Genomic DNA, 26,417 nt, shown 5'->3' on the forward strand with positions numbered 1-26,417 from the left:
ACTTCTAAAGTTTGAATTTGTAATATACCTTACAGCTTTTTTCTGAAGAACAATCAACTTATCTATATGAGTCTTATAAGTATTTCCCCAAGCTACATTACAGTACATTAAATGAGGCATAACTATGGCATTATACAGAGTAATTAAGGTTTCTTTTGGTAAATAGAGACGTAACTTGGATATGATACCAACACTGAAAATGCCTTTCTTTTTGTGCACCTCGTAAGATTTGTTCTGCTGTATAATGCTTCGTCAAGACGTGTCCCTATAGCATAATCGTGCTGTCACGTGATCTCCATATGCACGTTATGACATTATCATTGTGCTCTTGTCCACTAATGAAATTGATGTAACTGTCACGGATGCTGTTTATTTTGTGTTATACTGCTAAACCATGACAGAGAATAAAGATAAGTAGGAACTATATATCACAAAGTAATTTTTAAACCATTCCGTATACATTGATGAGTTACAAGTTGATGCGTGAAATAACGAGAAGCTCAAGGCTCGGTATCAAATTCGGTGCACAATTAAAAGAATGCATGTCTTGAGATAAATATTGAGTGTAAGTATCCATAGGGCCTATACACCTATCTACAGAGCGCTCAAGTCTATAAAATACTGCGGACGGCTTATTGCAAGTCTGTACTAAGCACGTGCCTATCTCAGAGCGAAACAAACTGTTACCCATAGTTTCAAATTTGCCAGTTCATACATATAACCATTGCACTGATAACTGGTTGACATATATACTAGTAGATGGTGTTCCTCTTTGGCACAATCACAAGACTGGTTACCATTGTTGTTTGTACTTTTTATGAGCGCTGCAGGAAAAAAAAACACCAAAGAGCAAAACAATAAAAATGAAGAAGAAAATGTTGCATATAATTATGATGATGATTAGATAATAATTCTAACAGTGATATCGAAAACATACGTGACTTTTCACGTGACAACTCCCTAGACCCTCTTTAAAGAAGAAATCCACCCCCCCCAAAAAAAAAGATAAACTTCAAAAGAAAGAGAAACAAAAAATCCCTGTTATTATAGGACCCTATACACAGGATACAAAATGACAAAAATCGGATAAGAAGTGAGGAAGATATGACATTTTTCAATTTCACAATATTTTTCGGAAAACATTTCTTGACCAGTCCTTATGAGTATTCAAATAAGTGAGTTGATAATGCCATATCCTCACAATTTTCATGCAGGCCTACTTCATGTATTATTATGAAATTCGGTAACAAATCTTATTTTTAGCGAATATAAGTAAAGGCATGTTCCATCAATACCCATAAGAGTGAAATTTTTTTCTTTTTATTTCGGGTGGTTTTAAGACAAGTTTTATATTTATACAGTTGAAAATATGAGATTTTTGTTGTTTCTGTATATGAAATGAATAAAAAAAATTGTGAGAGCATGACATCGTCAACTTGCTGATTTGAATATTCAAAATGACTGGTCAAGAAATGTTTTCCGAAAAAAAAAATATTAGAATGTTATATTTTCCTTCGTTCTTATCCGATTTTTTTCTCCTTTTTTGTATCGTTCTGAAGGGAATATTTTTCTCTTTCTTTTGACGTTTATTTATTTTTGGGTTGGATTTCCTCTTTAATCCGAAACATTGCCAGAACACGTGGACTCAAGACCGGATACTATTGGCAAAAAACAACAACACCAACAACATTATGGAGGATTTACTTCCTCATCTGAATTCTACAGATTTGATTGATACAACGAAAAAAAAAGTTAAACAGGGTACCAAGATTGATTTCAGAGTTCGACGGAATGAAATTATTGCTGTTTTCACGATGCCGTCAATAAAGATATAATAGATTGTGAAAATAATCAATAGCGACTCTACGTTTCAAATGAAGACATGCAATCACTAATTCGCGTTAGTAATTCAGGATGGAGTGTGGAAACATACACTGTGTATTAACACGGGGTCATCCTGCACGAGATCGACACCCACGAGTAATAAACATTTCATCAGCCCACGAGTTTGTCATTGAAAAAAAAAAAAGAGGTCCAGATGAGTCATAAACAGCCCACGAGTTCTGCATTATACACGGGTCGAACTAATGGGCTGTAATGACTCGTGGGTTGTATTACTCGTGGGCTATATGGGCTGTATATGACTCGTGGGCTGTATGATTCGTGGGTGTTGGTCTCGTGAATTTGAATGAGCCCCGACTTCAGTAACATAAACCCATATTCTCCCGTGGAGGAATTAAACCAAAAACCCTAAACAGACTATAAAGGTGTAAATCTTAATTGCTTATTGCCCACACCGAATGGATTTCATAGAAATTCGTCCAACTAATAAAGGCTACTCAACAAAGAGATCATTTTCATTTACACATATGATGTGTGAGATGAGATGATTTATGAATTCAGAGACACCAAAATGTTACGTTATAGACAATTATTTTAAAGTGTAAAACTCCCCCCCCCCCCCCCCCCCAATATAAGCAGCCGCCTTGATTGTCTTCAAGGACTGGCACAGTTCAACACGAGAGTATTGCACGCAGGTAGCAGGTGCATGTTTCATAATTTATTTATTAATCTATTCATTCATTTGTTTACCTATTGATTTATTTATCTATCTATTTATCTATTTAATATTTATTTATCTATTCATTCATTTATTCACTTATTTATTCATATTGGAAATGTCAATGAGAATTACAAAAAAGATAAAGCGCGCCTTTTGTGCGGGAGGAGCACACGCTATTATTATTAATGTGAGTTTTATGGAATGAAAAATAATGGCAGCATCGCATGCTATATTAATCTGAGCTTTATGGAATGAAAAGTTAACAAAATGAACAGGTAAACTAAAAGTATTAATTTCTGTAAAGCTCTGAGCAAAGCGTCTTTTTTCAATCGGGCAAAAGCTGTTAAGTGGTTTATGTTATTAACATTTATTCCTTGCAGGATTGCCAGAAAGGAAACATTTTCCGCGTACATGCAGTCACGAGTTGTCGTCAGCGTTTAGGTTTCCATTCTACTCTACTGCTGCCATACAGCGAGTTGCCATGGGTTTTACGGGGTTTTACCAGTAGTATTCGGAGGGAATTTCTTAAATTGCAATCGAGATAAGTTGACCACATCATGGTTACAATGGAACGCCAACATCTGTAAGGGATTTTTCGAATTTAGCCTTCTCCACATCATGGTATTCCTGTGATTGCAACCTGTCGTCTTGTTAATCTGTAGCTATGACAACGCAGTACAAAATGGCTGCAGTGTGCATCAACGCGAGATAGGAGGATGGGACGCTCACCCTCTGCTGCTACCGCTGCCTCTTTCTCTTATTTTCCGTTTCCTGTAGGACGGTTTGCACAATGGTATTCATGCACCTGGCAACGAACTGTAGTTCCGTGTGCGTTGAAAGCAAATGTTAAACCCCATAAATTTGTAGATTTTGACAATCAATCGTTAAAAAGTTCTGTTTTATACATATTGAAGTGCAAATGATGCTGATATATGTCAAAGAAATCAGGTTGTTGAATAAATATATCTCCGGTGCGGACTAATACACTTGATTTCCTTGTGATGAGGTTTAGCAACAGTTGCCTTGAGAATAAACGCCATAGTCACCGTAGTCCTGGCGACTGTTACCCGCCAACGACAAGGTAATTTTTTCCCTTTTTATCCTACGTGTATACGTTGTGTGTTCCTTATGGTGTGTGGAAGCCATTCGCTGGACTTCACAGAACAGAGTTAATTTATCAAATTGTTTAATAATAATCTGATGGCTTAGGTGTAGAAGAGTAATTCATTGTTCCAAAATGGCGATTTTGCAATTTTCAAGTGCGTTCGTGGATATTGGGTTGTGTGATGTGGAGAGTGGGAAGTTGTATTGCAAAGTAGTACGAACACGCTATTCAGCCATTGCGTGTTGTACGCTGATATGAGTGTTCCTGCTTGATCACGCTACGTAACGACTTAGCGACTGGACGATTTTATGCCGACTATTGGACTTTGATTCTGCAGCTGTGCAGGCCATGACCTTACTTTAAGACATTAGTAATTAATGATCATGTATATTCTTTCGCTTTTATAATCATAAATCGTCAAATTCGTAAATATTCATGGATTCTAATCTGGGCACTTCGCATGCTGGCGATTAGGCAGACTCTTGACGCTTGACGGTAGTAACGGTTGCGCAGCTTGAATAGCGGTACGGTACTTGCGTGTTGGCATGCATGATACTCGTATGTGATATGCATGCATATGAATGGGAACGCGGGTAAACGGGGCACAGCGTATGAATCTCGGATCGGAAAGGGAAACGTGTATCGGTATCATCCGGCAACAACTATCCACACATAGTAAAAGAAGAGTTAGATTATAGATAGTTAATCCAATGAAAACACACATTAGTGCTCAGCTGATCTTGGGAAAAAAAGAATGATGTTACAGGTTACAGCTTACATTGGCATTCATTGCAAAATAGTGGATAGATTACGCTAAAATGTTAGATGTGGATCTCGGTCTAGAGTAAAACCACCACCAGTTTCCAGACACTTGGGCTTTTTTGCAATATTTGTTTACCTAAGATAGACATGCCTAACGTCACAGAGTCATATCTACAACAATGCATGTTAACTATGTCCAATTTCTTTTATTTAATGTTAAATTTTCCATCATAGAATTTCACTAAATCCCAAAACAAAACATCACTTTGATTTGATAATCCACCAGAATGCGGATGCGCACTACAAGTACATGCGCTTTCAATGTCAGTGAGCTTACAAGGCTGCTGAAAAATGTGCTGCACCATACCTTGTTGGTGCAAGGTTGTATTGGGGACACTGTGGCACCCGTTGGTGTCCGAATTCTGGCAAGTTGGCACTTGCATTCAACCCCTGTATGGTACATTTAGTCACTGAGCTGCATTGGCCCTTGTGGAGATTTTTTTTTTCTTTTGTGTTTTGGAGGATACCATCACACTTTGAACTTGCGCTAAGCGAAACTCTCGCAACGGAACGGCTAATTTCTATATTTTTAGCTCTCTTTCGCTGTAAATTTCGGCAACCCTGGTTCTTACCATGGTAATTTACGCGCTCTTTGGAAAAGTTGCGCCGATTCTACATTTTTTTTTTTTATTGTAAAATTTGGGATTTGAGAATTAGATGGATTTTTGGAGGTGATTTTATAAAGCCACCTTCCTGATCCTGTTATGAATGACAGTGCCAGCTTTTTTTGTGATGATAGAATTTGCTGACTTGTGATAAGTGATAGGTGTTCGGATTCTGAAGGCCAGCCCAAAACTGGGAGTTTTACTCGAGTTACATGTACATTTCTAATTTTTCAATTTTAGGAGCATTCTTGAAGTTGTGGTTAATGTTACACGTCTACTGTTACCGGTAGTCTTTCTAGCTAATGTGTGAAAGATAAGGACGGGAGGTGAGGAAAGATGTGATAAATTGGCAAATAATAATTCATGTTAAATTATACGGCCAGTTCTTACGAGAGAAGGTATTTATGGACAGGATGCAACATATGGTACTTCGTTCAGACAACATCTTTGTATTCTGAACATAAGACATTATATGTTTTCTGAACATTAGACTGTCAAACATTCTGTTTTAAAATTGAATTTTCTATAGATATAGTCAAGACTCAGAAAATACCTGTAAAAAAGAAGAGAGAAGGGAAAAAGTTTGCTCGATTGAATTCAATGAAAGGGATCATTAAACAGCATTTAGCGTGATTTTAAAAAATGGAGGAAAAATGGAATATGTGTAGAATTATATACAATTGTAAGCCTACCCTACTGAGTGAGTTACAAGTGTTCATTTTGCCAAAATCATGCTAGGCATCGTACAGAAAAAATGTCATACAGACATCTAATCATGAAAGATTTTTTTTTGTTTTGTTTTGTTTTGTTTTTTTTTTTACGATTTGCTCAATCTGATTAACGTGCTATAACATTAGAACATAAAATTTTATGAAATTTGTATAGGTGATGTACAGAAAAAAAAAAGTTGTGTTACATTGTAGGTCCTACATGTATGTGTTTCAAAGAGCTGTTACTGTAAAACAAATATTAAGATCTATTCCCGGCATGAAATTTCCGCGAATTGGAGCCAACAGCCTCTTTTGTGAATTTCAACTGGCATTCAATGCATGTAGTGTAGACAAGAACTTTCGCATGCATTTTAATTTTGCGAATCGGGGTCTTGGCTCTTGCAAAATTTGTGAAATCAAATGCAGGGCTGCCAACACTGGAAACTAGTTGAGAGTGAGACTCCCATGGGCCAATGCTATAATTTAGGAGTCAAAATGAGTGAGATCAATAGAAATGCATGCAAATGAAATAAACTTTTAGAGTGAGAAAGGACCAAAATGAGTGAGTCTCACGCTCAATGTTTGAGAGTTGGCAGCCCTGTAAATGCACACAAATGTTCCTTGTTTTACAGTATTTGCTTTCACTGGGGAGAGATAAGGAAATTTTTTGGATCATTTAAATAATATAACCCTACAAGTGTATGTCTGTCACATTTGTCGTGGTATAGGCCCTAATTATTTTGAAGCTTCAGGGCACCGTTTCTAAAGTTGTCAACCCTAACAAGTTATCAGTCTCAGACAGTTACCATATAGTAGCAGTCAGTGACCAGAGCATCTCAGGCAATCAAAACCAAGAAGTGTCACTGAAATTGTCAATAGGCTAACCCTATTGCTCCTCATACCCTTCCCCGCTGGCTCCGGCTAGAGACCCATTGCACCCCTTGATGAATAGTTAAAACTGCTGTAGGGGCCTGCTGTACTTTGTAGCACTGCAAGTCGGTATGAAATATCCATCTGATGTATTGTACAAGTACATTTCCAGATACGAGGCAGATATTACCAGAGTTATACCACTTCACAGAATTCGAAGATGTTGAAATACCTTTTCGGAATGTTTTTACTTCATATTTTACTATTTTGACTGATATGAAATAGATGGAATACCCCATACACAGTCTTTTTCTCGCATGCCCCAATTGTTATTACAACATTGATTCGTGCAGATTCTCCACACATGAAGCCTACATGTACATAATGGCAAAACTGTACACAATACATTGCAGTCTGAATGCAAATGAACATGAACAGGGCCACCACAAATTCTTGATCTTTTGGAGGGCTTTCCTGATTGGTTGAAGGGAGTGAAGCAGGGTGCTACATACATATAACTTTTTTTTCCCCACTTGCCCTGTCAGATAAGCAGAATTCAAATTGTTGCAGAATACCTTCCCAAACATGAATTTTACTTGCCCAAAAAAAAAGGAAAAAAAAGAAGTTCTAAGAAAAGATCATATCTAGACAATTACCTGTACATGTAAGTCAAGGGCTTGATGAAACACAATTATGAATTTATAAACAGTGCTCACTTGTTAATTAACACACTTCAGAGACATTCAAACACATTCAAACACTTAAAACACATTCAAGTAATTTACTTGGTTTTTCTGAGTGTTAGTGTTGCATTGCATTGGGGGTTCTTCACAAAAGTGTAGGAAAGTTGCTTAAATGAAATTAAAGTGCATTTCATCTCTAAATAGTCATCTTTTGACTTCTTTATTGTTGACTTCATTTCAAGGTGAAAAAGAAAAGTGGCTGCAGTAGTTTTTGCTCGCAAGCATTTTCCCCCGTTGTTCCAAAATGCATGCCTGACTTTGATTTTTAGCAGTATTTTTGAATATAGGTAAACAATATTGTAACCAACATTTCCTTGACAGAATTAGGAAAGCTTATGATACATTTGCTACATGATGTAGTGATATGATTTTAAGATGAATATCAATGCAGAATACACATTAGGATTACACATTTTGCCAATTGTTATTGAATGTTTCCGGACAAACATGAGAAGAAAATGTCAATGAGAACTCTTTATCAGAATAGAAAAAAAACAACAAAGAAATCCAAATAAGAAGACGGAAACAGAGGGAGTTGTACAGTAGAAATGTATCATTACTATGGCATTAGCAATTACAATCCTTGTAGGTGTGATCGACTGTAGAGTACTAGAAGCATAGTGACTTAATTGTGAACTGGAGATAGTATACCTGATACTTACAGTGTTGCAAAAAATAAGCAGAAATTTGAGTGCACTGCATAGCATACATTATATTCCAGAGGTGCTTCCGCTTTCATGTCATTGAATATGTAGCATCAATTTATAGTCTGTTTTGATAATTACTACAAGTTCAGAGGATCATAAACGTTAATTATTGTTCATTACAAACCGTATCGAAGGCCATCGTCAGTGCATACACTGTCACTGCGATCTTTCAATCTCACAATCACACTTGCATGAATCATTGTGACCTTTACCAGCCCAAGTCATCTTCTGCACAATTGACACAGTCAGCCTGTTTCCATGCAGCTCTATAGTTTCTGAATCATGTGGCAACCTGTCAAGTTTTTTTGGAAGAGCATCAGAATTTTTTTGAGTAAATCATTCATATTACATTGACCAAATATATTTGTTGACCAATAAGAGGTCCTGCAGAATTAATATTTTTGCAGTCCCCCCAAAAAAAACAAAAACAAAAACAAAACACAAGCAAACAAACAAACAAACAAAAATCAGAGCAGCTTCAAGTTGCCCCCCTCCAGTGAGTGGCCCAGGGTCCAATTTTTTTAAATGACAGATGTTAGCATAGCAATGCTTGCTAGAGAATGAGCAAATTGTGGTACTGGTATTAACAGTCAAGCAAGAAAAACGATTAATACTAGTACTTGGCATTGTAACAAGAGCTGTTATTATACAGGTGTAGAACATGGAACAACTTTTTAATAGAGAAGTTGATGTGGGGCCCAGGGTCCCATATTGTAACAGATGTAAGGATAGCAACTTCTTCTATAATGACAACTTCGAGTCGAATAGTAACTTGCAGTAGCAACAGCCAATCAGGAATCGAGATTATTGTCAATTCTGTGACGCTTGTCAGTGCAGCAGGAGCTGCTAACATAGCAACTTTCTATGAGATCTGGGCCCTGTTCGTGACAGTGAAATTTCAGGGCAGCCTCAAGGTGCTCCTCCAGAGAGTGGTTAAAGGACAAGTTCGCCTTCATAGACATGTTGGTTGAGTGAATGCAGCAATATTAGTAGAACACATTGAGAGTTTGAGGAAAATCGGACAATCCTTTCAGAAGTTATGAATTCTTGAAGTTTCTGCTCAGTCACGACTGGATGAAAAGGCTATTATAGCTTGTGATGTCACATGTGTACAACGATATAAAGAAAGCATAAAGAAAATTCAGCATATTTCCATGTTTCTCGCATAACAAATGAACGCTCGACTTCTCTCTTTCAGAAGGCGGGTGGAATAATATTACCCTTAACATACGTCAGTTATAAGTCGAAGAAATGTGCACTTTATTCAAAAAGTAAAGTTTTGTGAAATTCTCTTTTTATTTTTCTTATAGGGAATATAGTTGTAAGCATGTGACATCATACATTGTAGTAGTTTATTCTAATCCAGCAGTGACTGCACAGATACTTAACAAATTCATAACTTTTGAACGGATTGTCTGATTTTCCTCAAACTTTCACTGATGTGTTCTACAATGTATTGCTGCATTCTCTCAATCCTTATGTACAATGTACATGTATATGAAGGTGGACTTGTCCTTTAAGGTGTTGCTCAGTAAATTTCAAGGCAGCCTCAAGGTGGCCTCAAAAGGGTGGCCCTGGTTGTGTCCATTGATTTTCAGGTCAGCCTCAAGGTGGTCCTCTAAACCCAGAGGTGTTGCCCCTTAAAATTTCAGAGTGGCCCCTAGGTGGCCTCCTAAAACTGACCTGGTGGTGTCTATGAGACAGTGTGTTTAAAACGAGTGTCTCTGATGAGGACTCTTTTTAGACTGGCAGTGTATAACATGTAGAATATGATATAGTTCACAAAAACAGTACTACATCTGTATGTTGTATCTTACTAGATACAGAATCTCATTAGTCAGGACTCAGTCACATTGCAGTCTCACCACTTTTTGTATCAAGTTATGAAATTATCATGAATAAAGCAGTAAAGTCATATTGAGAGATCTTATGGTTTTGTGTTCACAGTCACCAACAAGCTTTAAAACAATTGTTCTGGTCCAGAGATTTTGCTTTGATGTACAAGTAAAGTGGATATTCATTCTTTTCTAATTGTATTTTTTAGCCTCAAGGCAGATGATAATTTTGACACCCCCTCCCCTACAAGTACATGCAATTGAGACAATTAAAAAGTAAGTTACAATGATGCACTGTACTCCCTAAAAGTTTTGATGGTTGATTACAATACCCAAGATGTTCATTCCCAAGAATACCAGGTACCTGCCATTCTGTGGTGCTGTTGACTGTAAATGGTGGTCAATGAATTATTCATTGTATTGATTGACGGCTCCATGCCGATTGTCCCTGTTCACACTTAAACAGAAGAACCAGATGTTTGCCTGACACACATCAGCGATCACACAAAATCCTTCCCAGCCATTGGAGAACACTAGAAGTGTGTACGATTGCAGGTTGAGCTTTCTTTTGTGCCTCTGTCTGTTTGCATTTGTAATCATGGTGCACTCTCCTGCAAGTATACAAAATTTGTGTTATCTTGAGGGGATGGTATAGTACTGGTGGAGATGAGGATTGGGCTTTTAACTTTTTGTGAGATAACCAAGAAGCCACTCATGAAATAGTACAGAGCATACCATTTAATTTTATTTGATGAAAATTGGTTTTGGAATGGCTGAGACATACAGTTGTAACATCTAAAAAGTAAACCAAAGCGATTGTAGTAAAAGGTGGGTCAAACCTTTTATTACGATTGCTCTGTTTTGGATCTCAGCCATTTCAAATCCAATTTTCATCAAATAAATGGTTAATTTCTCTGAAAATTACCTGTTCTTTCATATTTCATAAGAGATTTCTTGTTATCTCACCAAAAAAAAAAAAGAAGAAAATGTTAGAAACGTGAAAGTAGGACTTAACCCAAACTATGTACATGTGTACATGTACTACAAGTAGCTTAGTATACATTTCACATCCATACTTCTTTCAGTCATGGTGTTCATTCTGTTTATGACAGTCTATGACTATACATGTACCATTGGGGGGGGGGGGGGGGGGGGGGGGGGGCGAGGTACATGTACATTGTAGCATGCAGAAATGCCAAGTTGCCCTGATTCTGCTGGAATCTCCCTCATCAGTTAAATCATGGGGGAAAAAACAAAAAAACAAACTATTCATTTCTTTACATTGTACATGTATGTCCAGACAATAGAGTATGGAAAGTTTCCTAATTTGGGAATCAAACTTGCTTTAAACATTTGTACATGTTGCCCATCAAGACGACATCTGAGACTCCCAAATAGCTGTTTGGAATCTTGATTTTGATGCATGAGGGGTAGCAGCCCTGTTAAATGTGTAGGAGTACCTGTATTTTTGTTTACCATCATCATTGCAGTGCTTGTAGGTAAAACTGCTCCTCTCTTGAACCTTAGTTATTGGTGATTTTGAGCCCAAGTTTTGATTTCTTGTATTCATTATGGCTCGTAAAACACATACGCTGGATTCTCAGAGTATGGCATTCATGGAGTAAAAACATAATACCTTGTACCTTTTGTGTTAGGGGTGTATTTGCTAAACTACATGTAAGCCAGAAGAAATTGTCAATTTTGTTGTACTTGTGAGTTGTTACCCTTCAAGTACATTTTTTTTTTTTTTTGGGGGGGGGGGGGGTGGGGGTTGGCTATTAACTGTATAACTGAGGCACTACTGGCATCAGCTGAATTTCCCTTTGATCTTCACCAATGTACGTACATAAATCTCTATCAGCATGGACCAGAAATGTCACGTGATGGGCAATCGACCAATCGGATAGCTACATTCTAAATAGGTGTTGTATGTTTGTAGTCAACAGCTAATGTTAGGCTTTGCACATCCATCAAAAGGAGAAAATGTTATGTGATATTTGTGTACTTCCTTGTATGTACTGCTACAGTAAGTGCTCAACTATGAGTAGGACTTGTCTGCAGCTCAAAGCTGCATCAAATTTTTGCAAACTCAAGGCACGTAAAACATTGCTAACTATTTAAATCCATTTTTTTAAGAGAAGGTTTTGTCAGCTTTGCCATTTATTTATCTATTCGTTTATTTATTTATTTATTCATTTATTTATTCATTCATTCATTGATTTCCAGCAATAGGGTGGATAGCCCTTTCGGCACAGCTGATTTTCAAAGGGGTCCACTTGACATGTACAGTCATCTAAAATTCATTTAAAAACAACAACAGCGATAAATACGCATTAAAACTTATACACCATGGGTATGAAATCATTAAAAAAAAGTGACTTATGGTCGACAAATTAATATGATTCATCAAAATTATTTCAGTAGCAAAAGAAAAAAAATTATACACAAAATGACTTGCAGTCGACATGATGATACGTTAAAATAATTGCAGTAATAGAAATAATCAGACAAAAAGACGATAGAAATATACTCAGAGAACTCGATTTAACACAACTAAATACCTAACAACAACAACAAAAATGTGTTAGAGTTTGTGTGTGTGTAGATCTACACTGTACAATGTATTTATACAGTCATATGAGGAAGGGGATATCCAAAACCTAAACTTGGAACCGGTGACCAAATAAAAGATAAAACAATACTTGATATAAAAACAGATATTGAGAATATAAATGAAATATATCAAATTACAACTTATGTAAAAAGTCTGAATCTCATTTTTCATCTTCTGACAAAAACAATGTATATCTTTCGTGTTCCCGGTGACCAATGTCTATGAATTAAATAAGCTTGAAATTACAAAACTTCTATAAGGTTTCATAAAATTTGTTTTAGGTTTACAGGAACCAAATGCCGCAAAAAAAGCCATGAACTATAAAAGAAGCGCACATAGCCATTGCCTACAATGAATGCTACCAGCTTTAATTTCATAATGCAGCTTTTAATATTTTCTTTTTTTAAGCCAAAGCTTTGCTCCAGTTTTGCATCATACAACTTCATCTTGGCACACAATTGATCCTGAAGTTCCTCTTCATAAGATCTTGTGTGCATAAATAAAAGTTAGACTAAATGCACCACCTATTTTACTGCTTGAAGCACTGAAGTGTGCCTGCAAACAGTATGGAGCTGGATTTAGATGTCATTGTAAATGTCAGGAAGCATTTTATAAGATGATCAGGGCGTTAGCCAGCAGTTCATGCAAGTCCTGAGCAAAGGACATGACCACAACCCCGTAAAGTTCACATGACCTCAGGGTTGTTCTTTTTTCTCACTTTTTTGTTTTGTTTTTAGTGGAACTCTTCTTGACGTTCAGTGGAGTGCAGTGCCCACATGTGAATTGATGGTGTAGGATTTTATTTCGTGAGCACTTCACTTAAAAAACTATCCTATTCTCCTCTCTATCCCTTCCAGAGAAGCAAGCATTTTTGCAGCGCTTCAGGATGTTGTCAAGCAAAATATCCAATTATAGTGTCAAGAAATCTGATGAGTAATAGTGCTGTCAGAGAAGACCCTGCCACAAATGGCTGAACATGACAAGAGAGGTAGCCTGCACTCTTAAATCAGGGATTAATCTTGATAAAAAAAAAGAGCAAAAAGAAGCAAAATGGGAGACGTTGGAATATCGCTCTCAGAACCATAATTTAAAAATACCATTGACATCCTCTATGTATTTTGCTTTCCTGTAGTATGGAAAGTGTTCCCGAGGGCTTTGTAGTCTTCTAGTGAATGGAAAATTGAGTATTGATTTTAAAAGTTAAGGAATACATCTAGTCTAATGTTATCCCAGGTATGTCCCTAGGGATAGCAAACATTTGAATTCAACATGTACTAGTACATTTGTACCTTGCACCCACCTTTTTCTTCACCTGTGAAATTAGTAACTCTAGTTTGGGTGGTGTGCAAGGACCCAAATAAAATGTATTCTGTAGTTGGCAGAAATATGAAAATTAGTGATCCATAGAGCAGCCTACAGTGTATTCTCTCTGCATAATGCATTGTAAAGACACTGATCCTCAGTCTGCTTCACTACCACACAACATGGAGATGCCTGTTTTCAGGCAAAAACCTGAATTGAGGTCCTGAATATCAAATTTCAGGCTTCATCATATAAAGGGTACAAACGTAGCTTCCTACGAGTGACATGTATTTCAAACCCCCTCTTTCTTTCTAACTGGCATCCCTGTGTGTAGCAGCATTAATTTGAATTGTAACCTGAACATGGCCAGTTTCACTCTGGATTGATAGGGACATTCACATTGTAGTAACTAGTATTTCCATTTTTAAAAAAAAGAAAAGAAAAAAGAATTATTTATTTTTTTTTTTTATGAAGATTGATGGCTATTAAAGTCTGCATTAGCTTCTGTCAAATTAATTCAGCTCTTGCCTCTGCTTGCTGTTCCTTTGCTCTGTCTGCCTGTTGACCAGGCACAGTAATCCCCAATTCTTACTCTGTCTAAATTTGTACTCGGTGTTTGACCTACTAGGCTGTCTGCAGTAGGCTGCCTGTGTGAGAGTCGATCTAAGTGCATCTGGTGCATGCTAGTTTGATTGATAAAAAGGCCCATGTTCATTGGATGTGAACGTAGACTGCCTGTGTGAGGGTACAAATGTGTGGCATGTGTGGATTTGATGGCAGCAAGATACTCTAGCAAGCTTTGGCCCCTAACCGTGCCAAATGGCATGTAGTGAAAGGTCATTGGTGATATTAAAGTCTATAAATATTGTACATTGTGCCCGTGTCTACCTACATAGAGACAGTCCCTTCACTAAAATGAGTTTCCGTCATTATTATCAGGGACAAATTTAGTGTTTTTAATGCAGTAATAAGTGTTGAACATCTTGCAGGAGTATGTACAATCGTATAATTGGATCATTATTCCTGCGAAGGCAATCTTAAAAATCTCTGTTGATTGTGTGAGAGGATACTTGTAGGATTGCAGTAAACCTTGTCACATTCTATTTCTGTTTCAATGTTTACGTCTGTGAGATTTACCACTACAATTTTATGTTTCTCATGGTTTATCACATTTCATGTGTATCACACATGTACACCATAGCTCACCATGATCACACCTACTAATCAACACATTTTAGCGTCCACTTGGAATTTGTGTGCATTGTGTGTGATGTAATTGGAAGGTGGGCCTTTGATTCAAGCTTGATACAGGATATACCTGTTTTCATCCATGTTGTTATTGCTGGATTTTGATGGAGAAATTTGCAAATTACTGTTGGGCCCCAAATTTAACAACAGGCGAAAATATTGCCATCTAATCTTCATTGCATAAAGTGGCAGAGTGAATGGACAGGCATTAGTGCAATGTTACAATAGCCTCGGTGTCAAATTGTGAAAACTACATCTCACAGAAATGTCTGTGACCTCATTCATAACAATATCTGTTTGTGAAAATAACAACTTTTACAGTTAATTGTATCGGAATAGCAAAGACCCATCTGTACTGTGTGTGTACTTCCTCCATTTTCTTTCATTTTTTTTTTTTTTGCTTTAATGTTCCCCGTTTTTATATTGTGGAATGGCAGTGAGATTTCTTGTACTTTGTAGAATTGTTTGTTGTATGACATAATTCAGTGCCTAACTTTCAGTCTTCCATGCTCTTCATGATCAACTCTTTTCTATCCTGTTTATCCTTCTTCAAAGTGTATAATGGCCACACAAGCTTCATGAATGATATCCATCCATAGTCAAGCTCCTTTTACTCTGAGCCACCTCACACTGTAATTTCTTCTGTCGGGTGAAGCTCAACTAACAAAGGTACGTTTTGTTGGCTTGCACCTAGTCCCACACTGAATCATTAGCTTAGGCATCCCCTTTGTAGTTGTACAAGATTCCTCTCCTTGTCTGTTCACTTTCTGCCATTGTTTTCCTGCATCTTTTCCTCATCATTCTGACTGTGCATTGTTATGCATTGTTGCCATTCAACGTAATTCATTCAAGGTGTTTTTACCTTGTATATAACATCGCTTTGCTGCAGACTCCACGTCTCCAGGCAGAATTTTGTGTATGGAGGTCATTAACATTCCCACCCATCAATCTTGGACCATTCATTTTCTAAAACACATTTCATGCATTACATTTACATGTAGTTCTTAACAGTCATGTCATGATATCTCCTCATCATTGCTTCTATATGTATATTTGCAATGTGGACTGCTTACAATGCACACATGCTGACTTCAAACTGAACGTTGTTCTTTGCCACTTTCAATATGTACATGTACTTTTCCCTTTCTGTAAGCTGTTGGGTTGATGGCATTTCAAAGTTTTCATTTTGTCAGTCAGAGATTCTTGCACACAGATTCTCCACATGCCCATATCATGAATGTAAACAGAGTATTACAGTGTGTATTTATTATTTACAGCTACATGTGTACATTATAGGAAGTATCTGAAATGAATAACATTTTTTATCGTGTTTTCTCATTGCAGTGTATTATGGCAACACAGAGCTTTGTGAATGACATGCAGACTATATCCAGTCAGGCGCAACAGCAACAGACCTCGCAGACGACAATCATTGCAACACAGCCCGTCACCGCCCACTCCATCCAGCCTGCTTCACACACCATTCAGTCCGGAGGCCAGCAGTTTCTGCAAGTAGCAAGTTAGTCACTTCTTCTGTGTCATTTGCTACACTGCAAGTGTGCCCGTAATAGCATGCTGTATTGGTTGCAGCATTGGTTTGAGAGCTGTATCAGCTTTAATCAGGATAGTGAAAGTGAAATACTGAAACATGCCTTGTAATTCTACGAGTGCTTGAATTTCAAGAAGGTGATTAGCACTACTTGCCCACAATATGCTAATTACAGGCTGATTTATTCAATACATTCTGTTCTGGACCACAGAATTCTTTAATGAGGCAGGCATTCTGAAGCTACTTACGAAATGCAGGTCAAATCCATTGGCTTTAAGATTATGAAACAAAGGAGTCAGCTAATAGTCTTCTCAGTTTAAAAAAAAAACAAAGAAGGCACTGGTATATTGATTGCCTCCTCTGCCTGCTACAGAGTGTCATTTGGTTGAGCCAGTGGCTATTGATCGTTGAAACTTATTTCATACAAGGCAGATCAAGTCAATGGCTTTGAAATGTCACACTGCCAGTAAATATGAGCAATGAAGAGTTCTTGTGCTCCCCTCAAATGTCCTTGTCTAATGTGGGCTTAATGTGCTTGATATACCTCTTTATGTGCTTTTTGCTCTCTGAAAATATAATATTTGAATGTGGTAAATATTTCCTATTAAAAGACACAGAGCAAACACATGGAAATATTTGTAGACCATGTGAAATACATACATTTCACAGACAAAGGAAATTAGAGCAGCACTTTCCACAGCAAATTCCAGAATGTTAATGACTTCTTTCTATTGTTAATCTGATTCTTGGGAGTAAGTTCTGTAGAGACCAGGAACCAATATCTCTATAGAAGAATTATTGCAGTGCTACCTTTAAACTCCAAGCAGTCACACACACATGTTCTCTTGTAATTGCCTCTTCCATACCATCCTTTTGCCTCCCATCCCTTTTTGACTGGCAGAGGTGATGGACACGCCCAGTTCCGGTACCACCGTGACCCTGCAGACTACCCCTGCAGGCCAGCTGCAGCGGGCTGCTCAGCCCACCATTTATCAAGGCCAAGTGCAGTACGTACAGGGACCAGACCATCGACACTCAAGTCCCATCTATGCTAACGGCGCTATGTGAGCTCATTCAGAAAGATCAATTATAGTCGTGTGATGAATCTTGTCTGCACTGGTTTTTCCATTTACTTTTTTTTTTCTTCTGACATTTTCTGTTTTTATTCTTTTTACTGTTTCTACTTGAGCAATGCTTAGAATGATATGTGTGAATCTGACACTCTTGTTTTCATTTCTGACAATTTTGTTCTTATCTATCTTTTGCCTTGCAATGCAGTGCACTTATAATTTTGACTTTCCTGGAGCCAAACTTTTCTGTTTGTCATAACTCACATGACTCTCAAGGTTGAATCTTTAAATGAGCTCATAAAGTGATTTTTCTCAAAGTTACCCCCCCCCACCACCCCTGTAAAGTTACAACCCTTAGACATGAGCAATGTGAACACCATTTTGTACTTGAGCAAAGCACCACTTTGATTACAGCCGATGCAATATCTCCTCTGGGATACAAAATATTTTTATTTAAGCCATTACAGAACAATGATCATTGGCTTCAAATTGTAGTTAATTAACCCGTTGAGGACGAGTCCCGAGTATACTCGGGCAGGGGTCTGTGGGAAATGCGTGTAGCAAAATCAGCCTGTCCTCAATGGGTGTAATGAGTCAAAATAAGGAATTTGTACAGACTAAAAGAGACTTGAAAAAATCAGTTTGTATAGCAAAGATAGCAGTGAATACAAGAAATATAAACCAGATAGTATACTAGTACTCTTCCCTAAAGCTGCATGCTTGCTTCTAATGGTGTCCACTTAGCTCATGTACCAGGGTGCTATACTTAGTAGACATACTGATTTTGCTCTGATGTAAAAAGGTTTAACTTTATGTTTTGGTAATTTTGTTATATATTTCAAGCTAATGCTGGTTTCCATCCAAATCACATTCCGCTCCCATTCACTCAAATAAAAAATAAAAATAAATGGCCAAATTTTCATGTATTCATCGATTTCACCTCTAAATTTATTTAATCTCTGAATAATGTACAAGTTTAAACTATTCATGGGAATCAAGGAAGTTTAACATTGGAAGTGTAACTCACTGAAGATAACATTGATAAAGAGCTGTTCCACGTGCCAGGACACACATGCATGTGTTGTTATTGTACATTAACCCGCATGATTCTGTCTTGTATTGGTGGAATGTATGTTTTGCATATCAGTGCAGTTCAGTATTTGGAAATTATACTCTCTATCTGTCGCATGACTATTGTCACAACGTCCTCTTCGCATGACAACACAAACATTGTTACTTGACACCCATACTGAGATACAATTTGTGTAATGACTTCATTCACTGTGTAGTGAGTGCGTTGAAACACTGATCTCATCTCTTTATTCACTATTCTTTGGGCCAACATGTATCAGGACAAATGGTAAAGTGTCCCTATCAAAGCAGATCTTATGGGTTACTATTCTCCCCTTTAATACAAGTTTGTACACCTCACATTAGAAGTACATCTTAGCGGAAGAAAGAAGTATATCAGGCTCATACATGAATTGTGGACAAGTAACAACCAGTGACATTGACCAAATTATGCTCAACAAGGGCAGTAACATAGGCAGCAATTGAAATTGAAGTTACCTGCAAAAAAAATTGATAACACATATGAATAGTGGGTTTCACTCAGTTTCTCAGTTTCGTTCAAAAGATTAGCCAGCAAGTGTTCTCCAGATTAGTCAGCAAGTGTTATCTATGATGTTTACAAAGTTGTGGATTGCATACTACAGAAGAAAATACCCTTCAGCTTTGGGAAGAGCGGGTGAAAGCTACGAAATGTTTAACTAGGCATTTAATAAGTGAAACTTTTGTCAAAGTTGATGAATCATAACCAAAGTCTGAGTGCTTGGATTTTTGGCAAAGAGTCAAAATGTGCAGCCTTGCAAAGGAAGCTCAAAGTAAATTGATCAGTCATCACTGCATTGGATTTTGAAGCTGTCCTTCCATATTTTGATATGTTCATCACAGGTAGTATATTCCTGCTCGTACACCAGCATGGAAACTATTTTCTGCTCTCATATGTACCATTATGCATATTTATGCAAGATGAAGAGCTAGAAAGAATACGGATTTACTGTTCAAGATGTCGTAAAAGAGTCCCATAAGAGTGCTGCATTCCACATGTGAAAATGTTTTTGAATCATTGCACATTTGCTGCAAATGTTTGCTGAGTGACTACTTGGGTTCAGCTCAAAGAGATTTTCCCCAGTGACTGCTAGAGTGCGGACTCTTCATAGGCCCTATACTATTGTTTTATGAGTGCAAGGGGAGCACTGGATGGCGATGGCGGTGGGCTCACCCCTCGTGCTAACACGCTAGCAAACGAGCAACCCAGGAGCCAGGCCAAGTCACAAAGGATGTACATTGTACTCGCGTAAAAGCTCAAAAGCTCGCGTAATAGGCACTGTAAAAATGTTACTGTAGTACGCAAAGTCCGCCATTACTAAAGTGGGCTACAATGGCAGCCCCCATGAAATCACTGACACCATTGTAGAGTCCGCCCTCTACAGTGGTGGGGAGGAGAAAAATCTCTTTGCGTTCAGCTAAATTTGGATTGATAGTATTCTCATTCCCCTCTATTCACATTCCATCCGTATGATCATCTGATCACTATAGCCATGCCGCAACAGCCTTTGAGCCTCATCTGCATTGTGGAACGACATTTTGTAGATTTTTATAATGTCATCATTTAATACATGTGTTTTGCATATACCTAGCTTGTGATATTAACCGAGACTTAGTACTAACACCTATTTGAAAATCCATGCAGTGTTTTACAAAGGCACCCAGACATAAAATTCGAAAGTTAATCCATACAAGAAATTGTGGCATGATTGTAATGTCCCATAAAAGGGACTCCCTGATAGAAGTAAATAATCTTTCTTTTTTTTCTTTTCTTTTCTTTTGGTCTGTAAATTGTTTCTTTGATAATGACTTATAGCCACATTAGCCTGTAACTTTCATGGAACTTCTTTGATATCCATTTTGGTGTGATCTCTTTTATTTTTTGTGATGATAGAGGACCCCAAAACGACAACAAGCTGTATGATATTCACAAGATAAGAATAACACTTGCAAAATAGAGCACTGAGGTTGTTAAATGAATGTTGCATACAGAATTACTAGAGTAATTTGCTATTTGAAAACTTGTCATAAGCAATTTGAACTGACATGCATGCCAAGTTAAACTTTAGTGATAATACTACCTCCCCACCCGTTATTACACACACACACACTTTTTTGGAATGGAAAATGTATTACGTACATATAAAGCACCTTTTTTTTTTCTTTTTGGAATGGAGTATGTATTGCATACATATAAGGCTTGCTTTCTAGTTGCTTGTACATTGTTTTTACCATTTTTGCCGAAATATGGTCTCGTGTATCCATCAAATTTAAAAAATGTGAAATTGGATGGAAAATCATTTATCATTACTTTGATTTTTAGAGTAAGTCTCCCTCAGTTTTATTAGATTTTGATGTTGTCCTCTTAAGCGATACTGCATGGAAGAGACTTGTTTTAGTCGTCATGTTACATGTACTTATTTACAGTTTGTTTGCAGTATGCTATGTATAAACTTGGCCTTGGATGATAGACAAGACAATATGGCCTGCCATAAATGCTGTATGAATTTACTGTAGATATACTATGTGTGTGCGTCCTGGCAGAGTTGCTTCCCTATCAAGTATTTATTATTTCCCTGTATATTATTCCCCTAGCTCATATCATTAGTCAGAATGAGTGTGGCAATTTGTTTGTTAGCTTAGAAGTTTGTTTGAGAATATGATACCGTATGCTGTAGATAAATCGCATGGGTGGAGTCCCCAGTAGTTAATCCAAGACTGTTTGTGCCCTGTATCCTACAGAAGAGTGCAGAGAATACTGAAGGAATATATTGTACCCATTAGATCTTGCCAAACTAACATGACTAATCCTGTGTGTCTTTCCTCCAAACATTTATACACCTTCCTTCCTACGCTGCGTTCCCATCGCTTCATCCTCACCTTGCTGTTTTGTATCCTCTTGTGTGCTGTCATCTCATCACCACGTGGGGGCGCTGTCTCTATTTAAACAAAATCCGTGTGTGGTGTGCTGTGTCAAATCACCATACAACAACTACTCAACCACCACTACCATCCGAAATCTTTAAAAAATACCACCTACTACCAAAAAAAAAAAAAAAAATCAACAACGATTGATGAAACAGGACCAACCCCTATCCTTACAGTGAAGGAACAACGATGTACACGCAAGCGACACCGGTTGCGAGCTACTTTGCATCGGGGCAGGGCACTGGCTCCTCGACAGCCAACCTTCAAACGCTGGGCACACAGAACACCATCACTGGAGTAATGGGTGGTTCCATTGTTCCTGGAGGGGTCCTTGGGGGATCAGTGCTTCAAGGGGCGTCACAGCTGATTGCCCAGCCAGGGAGAACATACCTAGTGCAGGGCCACAGCATAGATGGTGATGGACACCCCATTACACACACCACCAGGGCGTCGCCAGCAACAGTGAGTTTTGACCTTGACAAGGAACACCATTTTCAAAAAGTTTTATTTTCAGAAATTAAAAAACATCAGAACATAATTTCACCACTCTGTAGATACAGTATCTCCATACATCTATAAATGTTCAGGGTGCTACACAGCTTTATTTTACCACTTGCCCGGTCAGGGAAGCAGATTTTCAAATTTGCTGCAAAGCACTTGCCGGAACATTAATTTTACTTGTCTGAAAAGAAAAATCAAAACGTAAGGAAATAAAATAGAAAATCATGTGTTAGTAAAGGGCTTGATGAAACACAGTCATGTGGATAAACAGCATGCGTTGATTCACACACTTAAACACAAGTATGGAGTAACAAACTTGGTCCGATCAAGTATTGCAGTTGCATTGCATTGGGGCATCTTCATGTAAGTGCTGGAAAGTTGCTGAAATGCAATGTAAAGTATGTTGCATCACTAAACAGCCATTATCTTTGGGCTTCTATATGGTTGACTTTATCGGCTTGTGGGGGGGGGGGGGGATAAGTGAAAAAGGTGGCTTAAAAACTTTTTGCTTGCCTAATTTGGCAAGCATTTGTTCTCGTCGTTCAAAAATACTTGCCCAAATTTGATTTTTACTTGCCCAGGGCAATCTGACAAGTGCTTATGTAGCACCCTGCTGTTGAGAATAAAATGCATAGTGTGCCATCATGTGCTTGTATAAGTCAGCAGAGAAAGTATAATTCATCATTAGACTGCAGGGTAAAGATGGGGGGTTTGGTTGATCATGATGGGTTTAACATCAGGAGTGTATGAGACTTGCGCTACATTGATATTCCTTCCTAGTTTGGATGTTGGCTGAACAATGTATGCTAGCCTTTGTCTGTATCCCTGTATCACTGGTTCAACAGGTACAGTGGTTGCTGGATAACTATGAGACTGCGGAGGGGGTGAGTCTGCCACGCAGCACACTCTACAACCACTACCTGAGGCATTGTCAGGAGCACAAGCTTGACCCCGTCAATGCTGCCTCTTTCGGCAAGCTCATCAGATCCGTCTTCCTAGGGCTCCGGACAAGAAGATTGGGCACAAGGTACGTGTTCTATTTCTAGCAGTTTTGTCTCTGCTGTGTGGTGTGTGGAAATGAGGAATTTGGGTGTAATGTACCTGTAAGATTATAACAAACTGTCTCATTCTTAAAGTTGAGAGCATTTGTTGGGTACATTATTGTCTCATGCAGTTCGACTAATTCTTGCAATGTTTGAGGTCAGCTGCAGACTAGATGGTTGCAAAAAAAAGAAGAAAAAAAAGTAAATCATGGAATTCTTCATGAAAGTGATTGCCTTAGTTTCCAAGCTTTCTGTAAGCCATGCTTCAATTTTATCCATAAAAAATGATTTCTCGGATGGAATGCACATAATCATATCCATGCATATTTAAAGTGTCTTACAGTCACTTAAGTGAAAATGTTAGGGTACTCCTTTTGTATTACAGTCTCATGTCCATATGCTGCTATGACAATTTTATTGAATAAATCATAATCTGGCACCATTGTGGGCCATGTTCTGAAAAAGTCTGGGAAGCGTGCCCCATACAGGAGAGTTACTGTAGTGACGAGCGCATAGCTAACTGGTTAAAAAGCAAGAAAAAAAGAATAAGATATGTGTACAGAGGAATACCAAAAATCCCAGTTTTAAATAAGTTACTCAACCTCTCAAATTGGATATTTAGCATATTTTGTGGCAAATTTGTATGCTTCTACTCAAAGACAGATGGCCCTGATCATTAGAATGCTTATGCATTGCAAGCATGTGTAATAGTGCAACATCTACATATTCTTTACAGAGGGAACTCCAAGTACCATTACTATGGGATTCGCATCAAGAGCACATCCTCCCTGAATCAGTTCCAAGATGACGGTGGGCATGCTGCCATGAGACAACAGCCTGTCAACTCGGCGAAGAGGTGATGATTGCTTGCCTGCGACCTTGCAATATGGAAAAAATTATCATGAAATATGAACAAGCTCTAGTGCCCATGCATACACAAGGTGTAGTTTGTAACAATTCCAAAGTATCAGAACAGAAGTCATATAATGGTTTCTGTTTGTGAGCAAGAAGTAAATGCTTCAGAGTTTTAGACATGGCAAAAAAAAAAGAAGGAAATTTTTATTGAAAGAAGTTGTATCATAAATGAAATGGCAAATTGATCTTTTCTCTATATTGTTCCGTATGTTTGCCAAATTTGAAAATGATATGGCCTGAGGAGTTCACATATTGTTCAGTATTTTTTTTTTACCCCAGTATTTATATATTTTGTGGTTGAATATATTTTTGTACTCATAAATGGATCAAGTAAGCAGATATCAGCTCCTGGCAGGTCACCAAATCTTGTGAATGGAATATCTTCCAACATGTGCATTTCATGTGCACCGATTGATGATGAAGAAGATTCACTGTAATCAAACAAAGGCAGGAAAATGGCGAGTTTTCAATGTATATTTACAGTATACATGTTGTGAAAGGAGACATATTTGCTATCTGTACATGAATGAAAGTATGTGGGACTACTAACTCCTCCAGATTCAAGCCATCCCCCATGGGTGCCAAGCCGGAAGATGGCGCCAACGCAGGGGCGGGTAATGCAGGTGACCACCCCCAGAGCCAGACGCAGCAACACCAACAGTTCCTTGGAGATTCTACCACAGTGCTGCCGGAATTCAAGGAACTGATCGTAGCCACTGACATGCTGCCGGAGGGCATCGAACCAGACGACATCGACATCTTTCAGTCATTATATCGGGAACATTGTGAGGTAGGTGGAGGATACAGTGTGATAGATACAGTGCACTCCTGTTAGAACTAACACGGTTATAACGAAATTCTGGTTACAACGAAGTAAAAATCTAGGCAGCAACATTAACCACTCTATGTATTTCTATTGTTTATTTGTTCGGTTACAACTAAATTTCGATATAACGAAAGAAAATTGCCGGTCCTTTGGACTTTGTTATAATGGGAGTCAACTGAATAAGCAACATTTGCATTGAGTTGTGCTTATGCATCATAGTATTCATCATAGAGATAGATGTACAGCAGTCATGGAGTAACAATAGCACATGTTTGAATAAATTTGAGCCACACAGAGGGGTGTTATGATATCCCAGGCCTCATAAATGACCACAATCTTTCAGGGTACATGGGTAGCAAGATTGTCTTACAAGGTTTGTGTAGAGTTACTTACTAAAATAAGAATGAAATGAAAATTGAATAAATGAAATTGAAAAATAAATGAAATTTTAACTTTTCACAAAGCTGCAATGTCAGATGCAGTCACATTATGCAAATGAGATGGGGGAATGATGTCTTCACCTGATAAAACTCCCAGTCACTAGCTCACCGGTCTTGGGAGAGATTTTAGGCACAACTGTCAACCCATCTTTCTTTTTCCCTCTACCATGGCATACTTGTGATAATACTCAACAGCTTCATATCTCTGCTAAATATGAGAGCTTTGTATAACAAGGTCTGTGGATTTAGTCAGCCATGTGCTTTTCAGCTGACAATGTTATAGCCAAGTGAAGAGACTGTACCTACAGTACATGCCGACTATGGTACACTCACTGGTATCTTTTGTCTCTGCCCCGCCATTTCTTGCAGTCAATACTGGATGTGGTGGTGAATCTGCAATTTCCACTGATCGAGCAACTCTGGCAGACATTTTGGAGATGTCCTCCGCCGGACACAGCGCTGTAAGTCTTGTGAAAAGAGTTTTTGATGTCACCACTTGATAGTCCCAATAAAGGACTGTTTGTTTTCTATTTGGGTAGCTTGACCAAAGTTCTAGGGACTGATCAGCTGAATAGGAGGGCCACCTTTCAGAGCAAATTGACTGTCGTGTGCTTTATCGTCTAATTACCTCACCAAGTGTTTCAGTGCCGTAGTATTGTGTTCTCATTTTGGGAAATAAAATATGGTCTGCTTGCAGTTTAGATATTGTGAATACAATGTATAAAGATATTTTGACAATTAAATTTGAAAAAGATCAATGTAGAACAGTTACAAAGAAAACAAAATACCCTACTCTTGAAGTATTAACTTGTGATAAAATAGAGCTCTACCTCACAAATCTGGTGTGGTAAATGAGATGACAAGATTATGATACCTACAACCATATAGCCGTATGAGAACTGAATGTGAAA

At 37.9% G+C, this 26,417-nt stretch overlaps 1 protein-coding gene across 1 annotated transcript in view; it reads left to right on the forward strand.

Moving 5' to 3' along the window:
- Positions 1 to 3,608: 3,608 nt before the first annotated feature.
- LOC139720056 (DNA-binding protein RFX2-like) overlaps positions 3,609 to 26,417 on the forward strand; it is a 30,718-nt gene continuing 7,909 nt past the window's right edge. Inside the window, exons 1-9 of the mRNA XM_071631432.1 lie at positions 3,609 to 3,644; positions 15,680 to 15,793; positions 16,469 to 16,643; positions 17,575 to 17,737; positions 21,937 to 22,243; positions 23,128 to 23,309; positions 24,062 to 24,181; positions 24,799 to 25,030; positions 25,876 to 25,967. Coding sequence (XP_071487533.1) covers positions 16,475 to 16,643; positions 17,575 to 17,737; positions 21,937 to 22,243; positions 23,128 to 23,309; positions 24,062 to 24,181; positions 24,799 to 25,030; positions 25,876 to 25,967 — 1,265 coding nt within the window. The 5' untranslated portion in view covers positions 3,609 to 3,644; positions 15,680 to 15,793; positions 16,469 to 16,474. The remainder of the gene's footprint in view (positions 3,645 to 15,679; positions 15,794 to 16,468; positions 16,644 to 17,574; positions 17,738 to 21,936; positions 22,244 to 23,127; positions 23,310 to 24,061; positions 24,182 to 24,798; positions 25,031 to 25,875; positions 25,968 to 26,417) is intronic.

This window comes from Diadema antillarum, unplaced genomic scaffold (assembly GCF_040938485.1).
Source record: "Diadema antillarum isolate AM-2024a unplaced genomic scaffold, OU_Dant_1.0 scf00000010, whole genome shotgun sequence".
NCBI lineage: Eukaryota > Metazoa > Echinodermata > Echinoidea > Diadematoida > Diadematidae > Diadema > Diadema antillarum.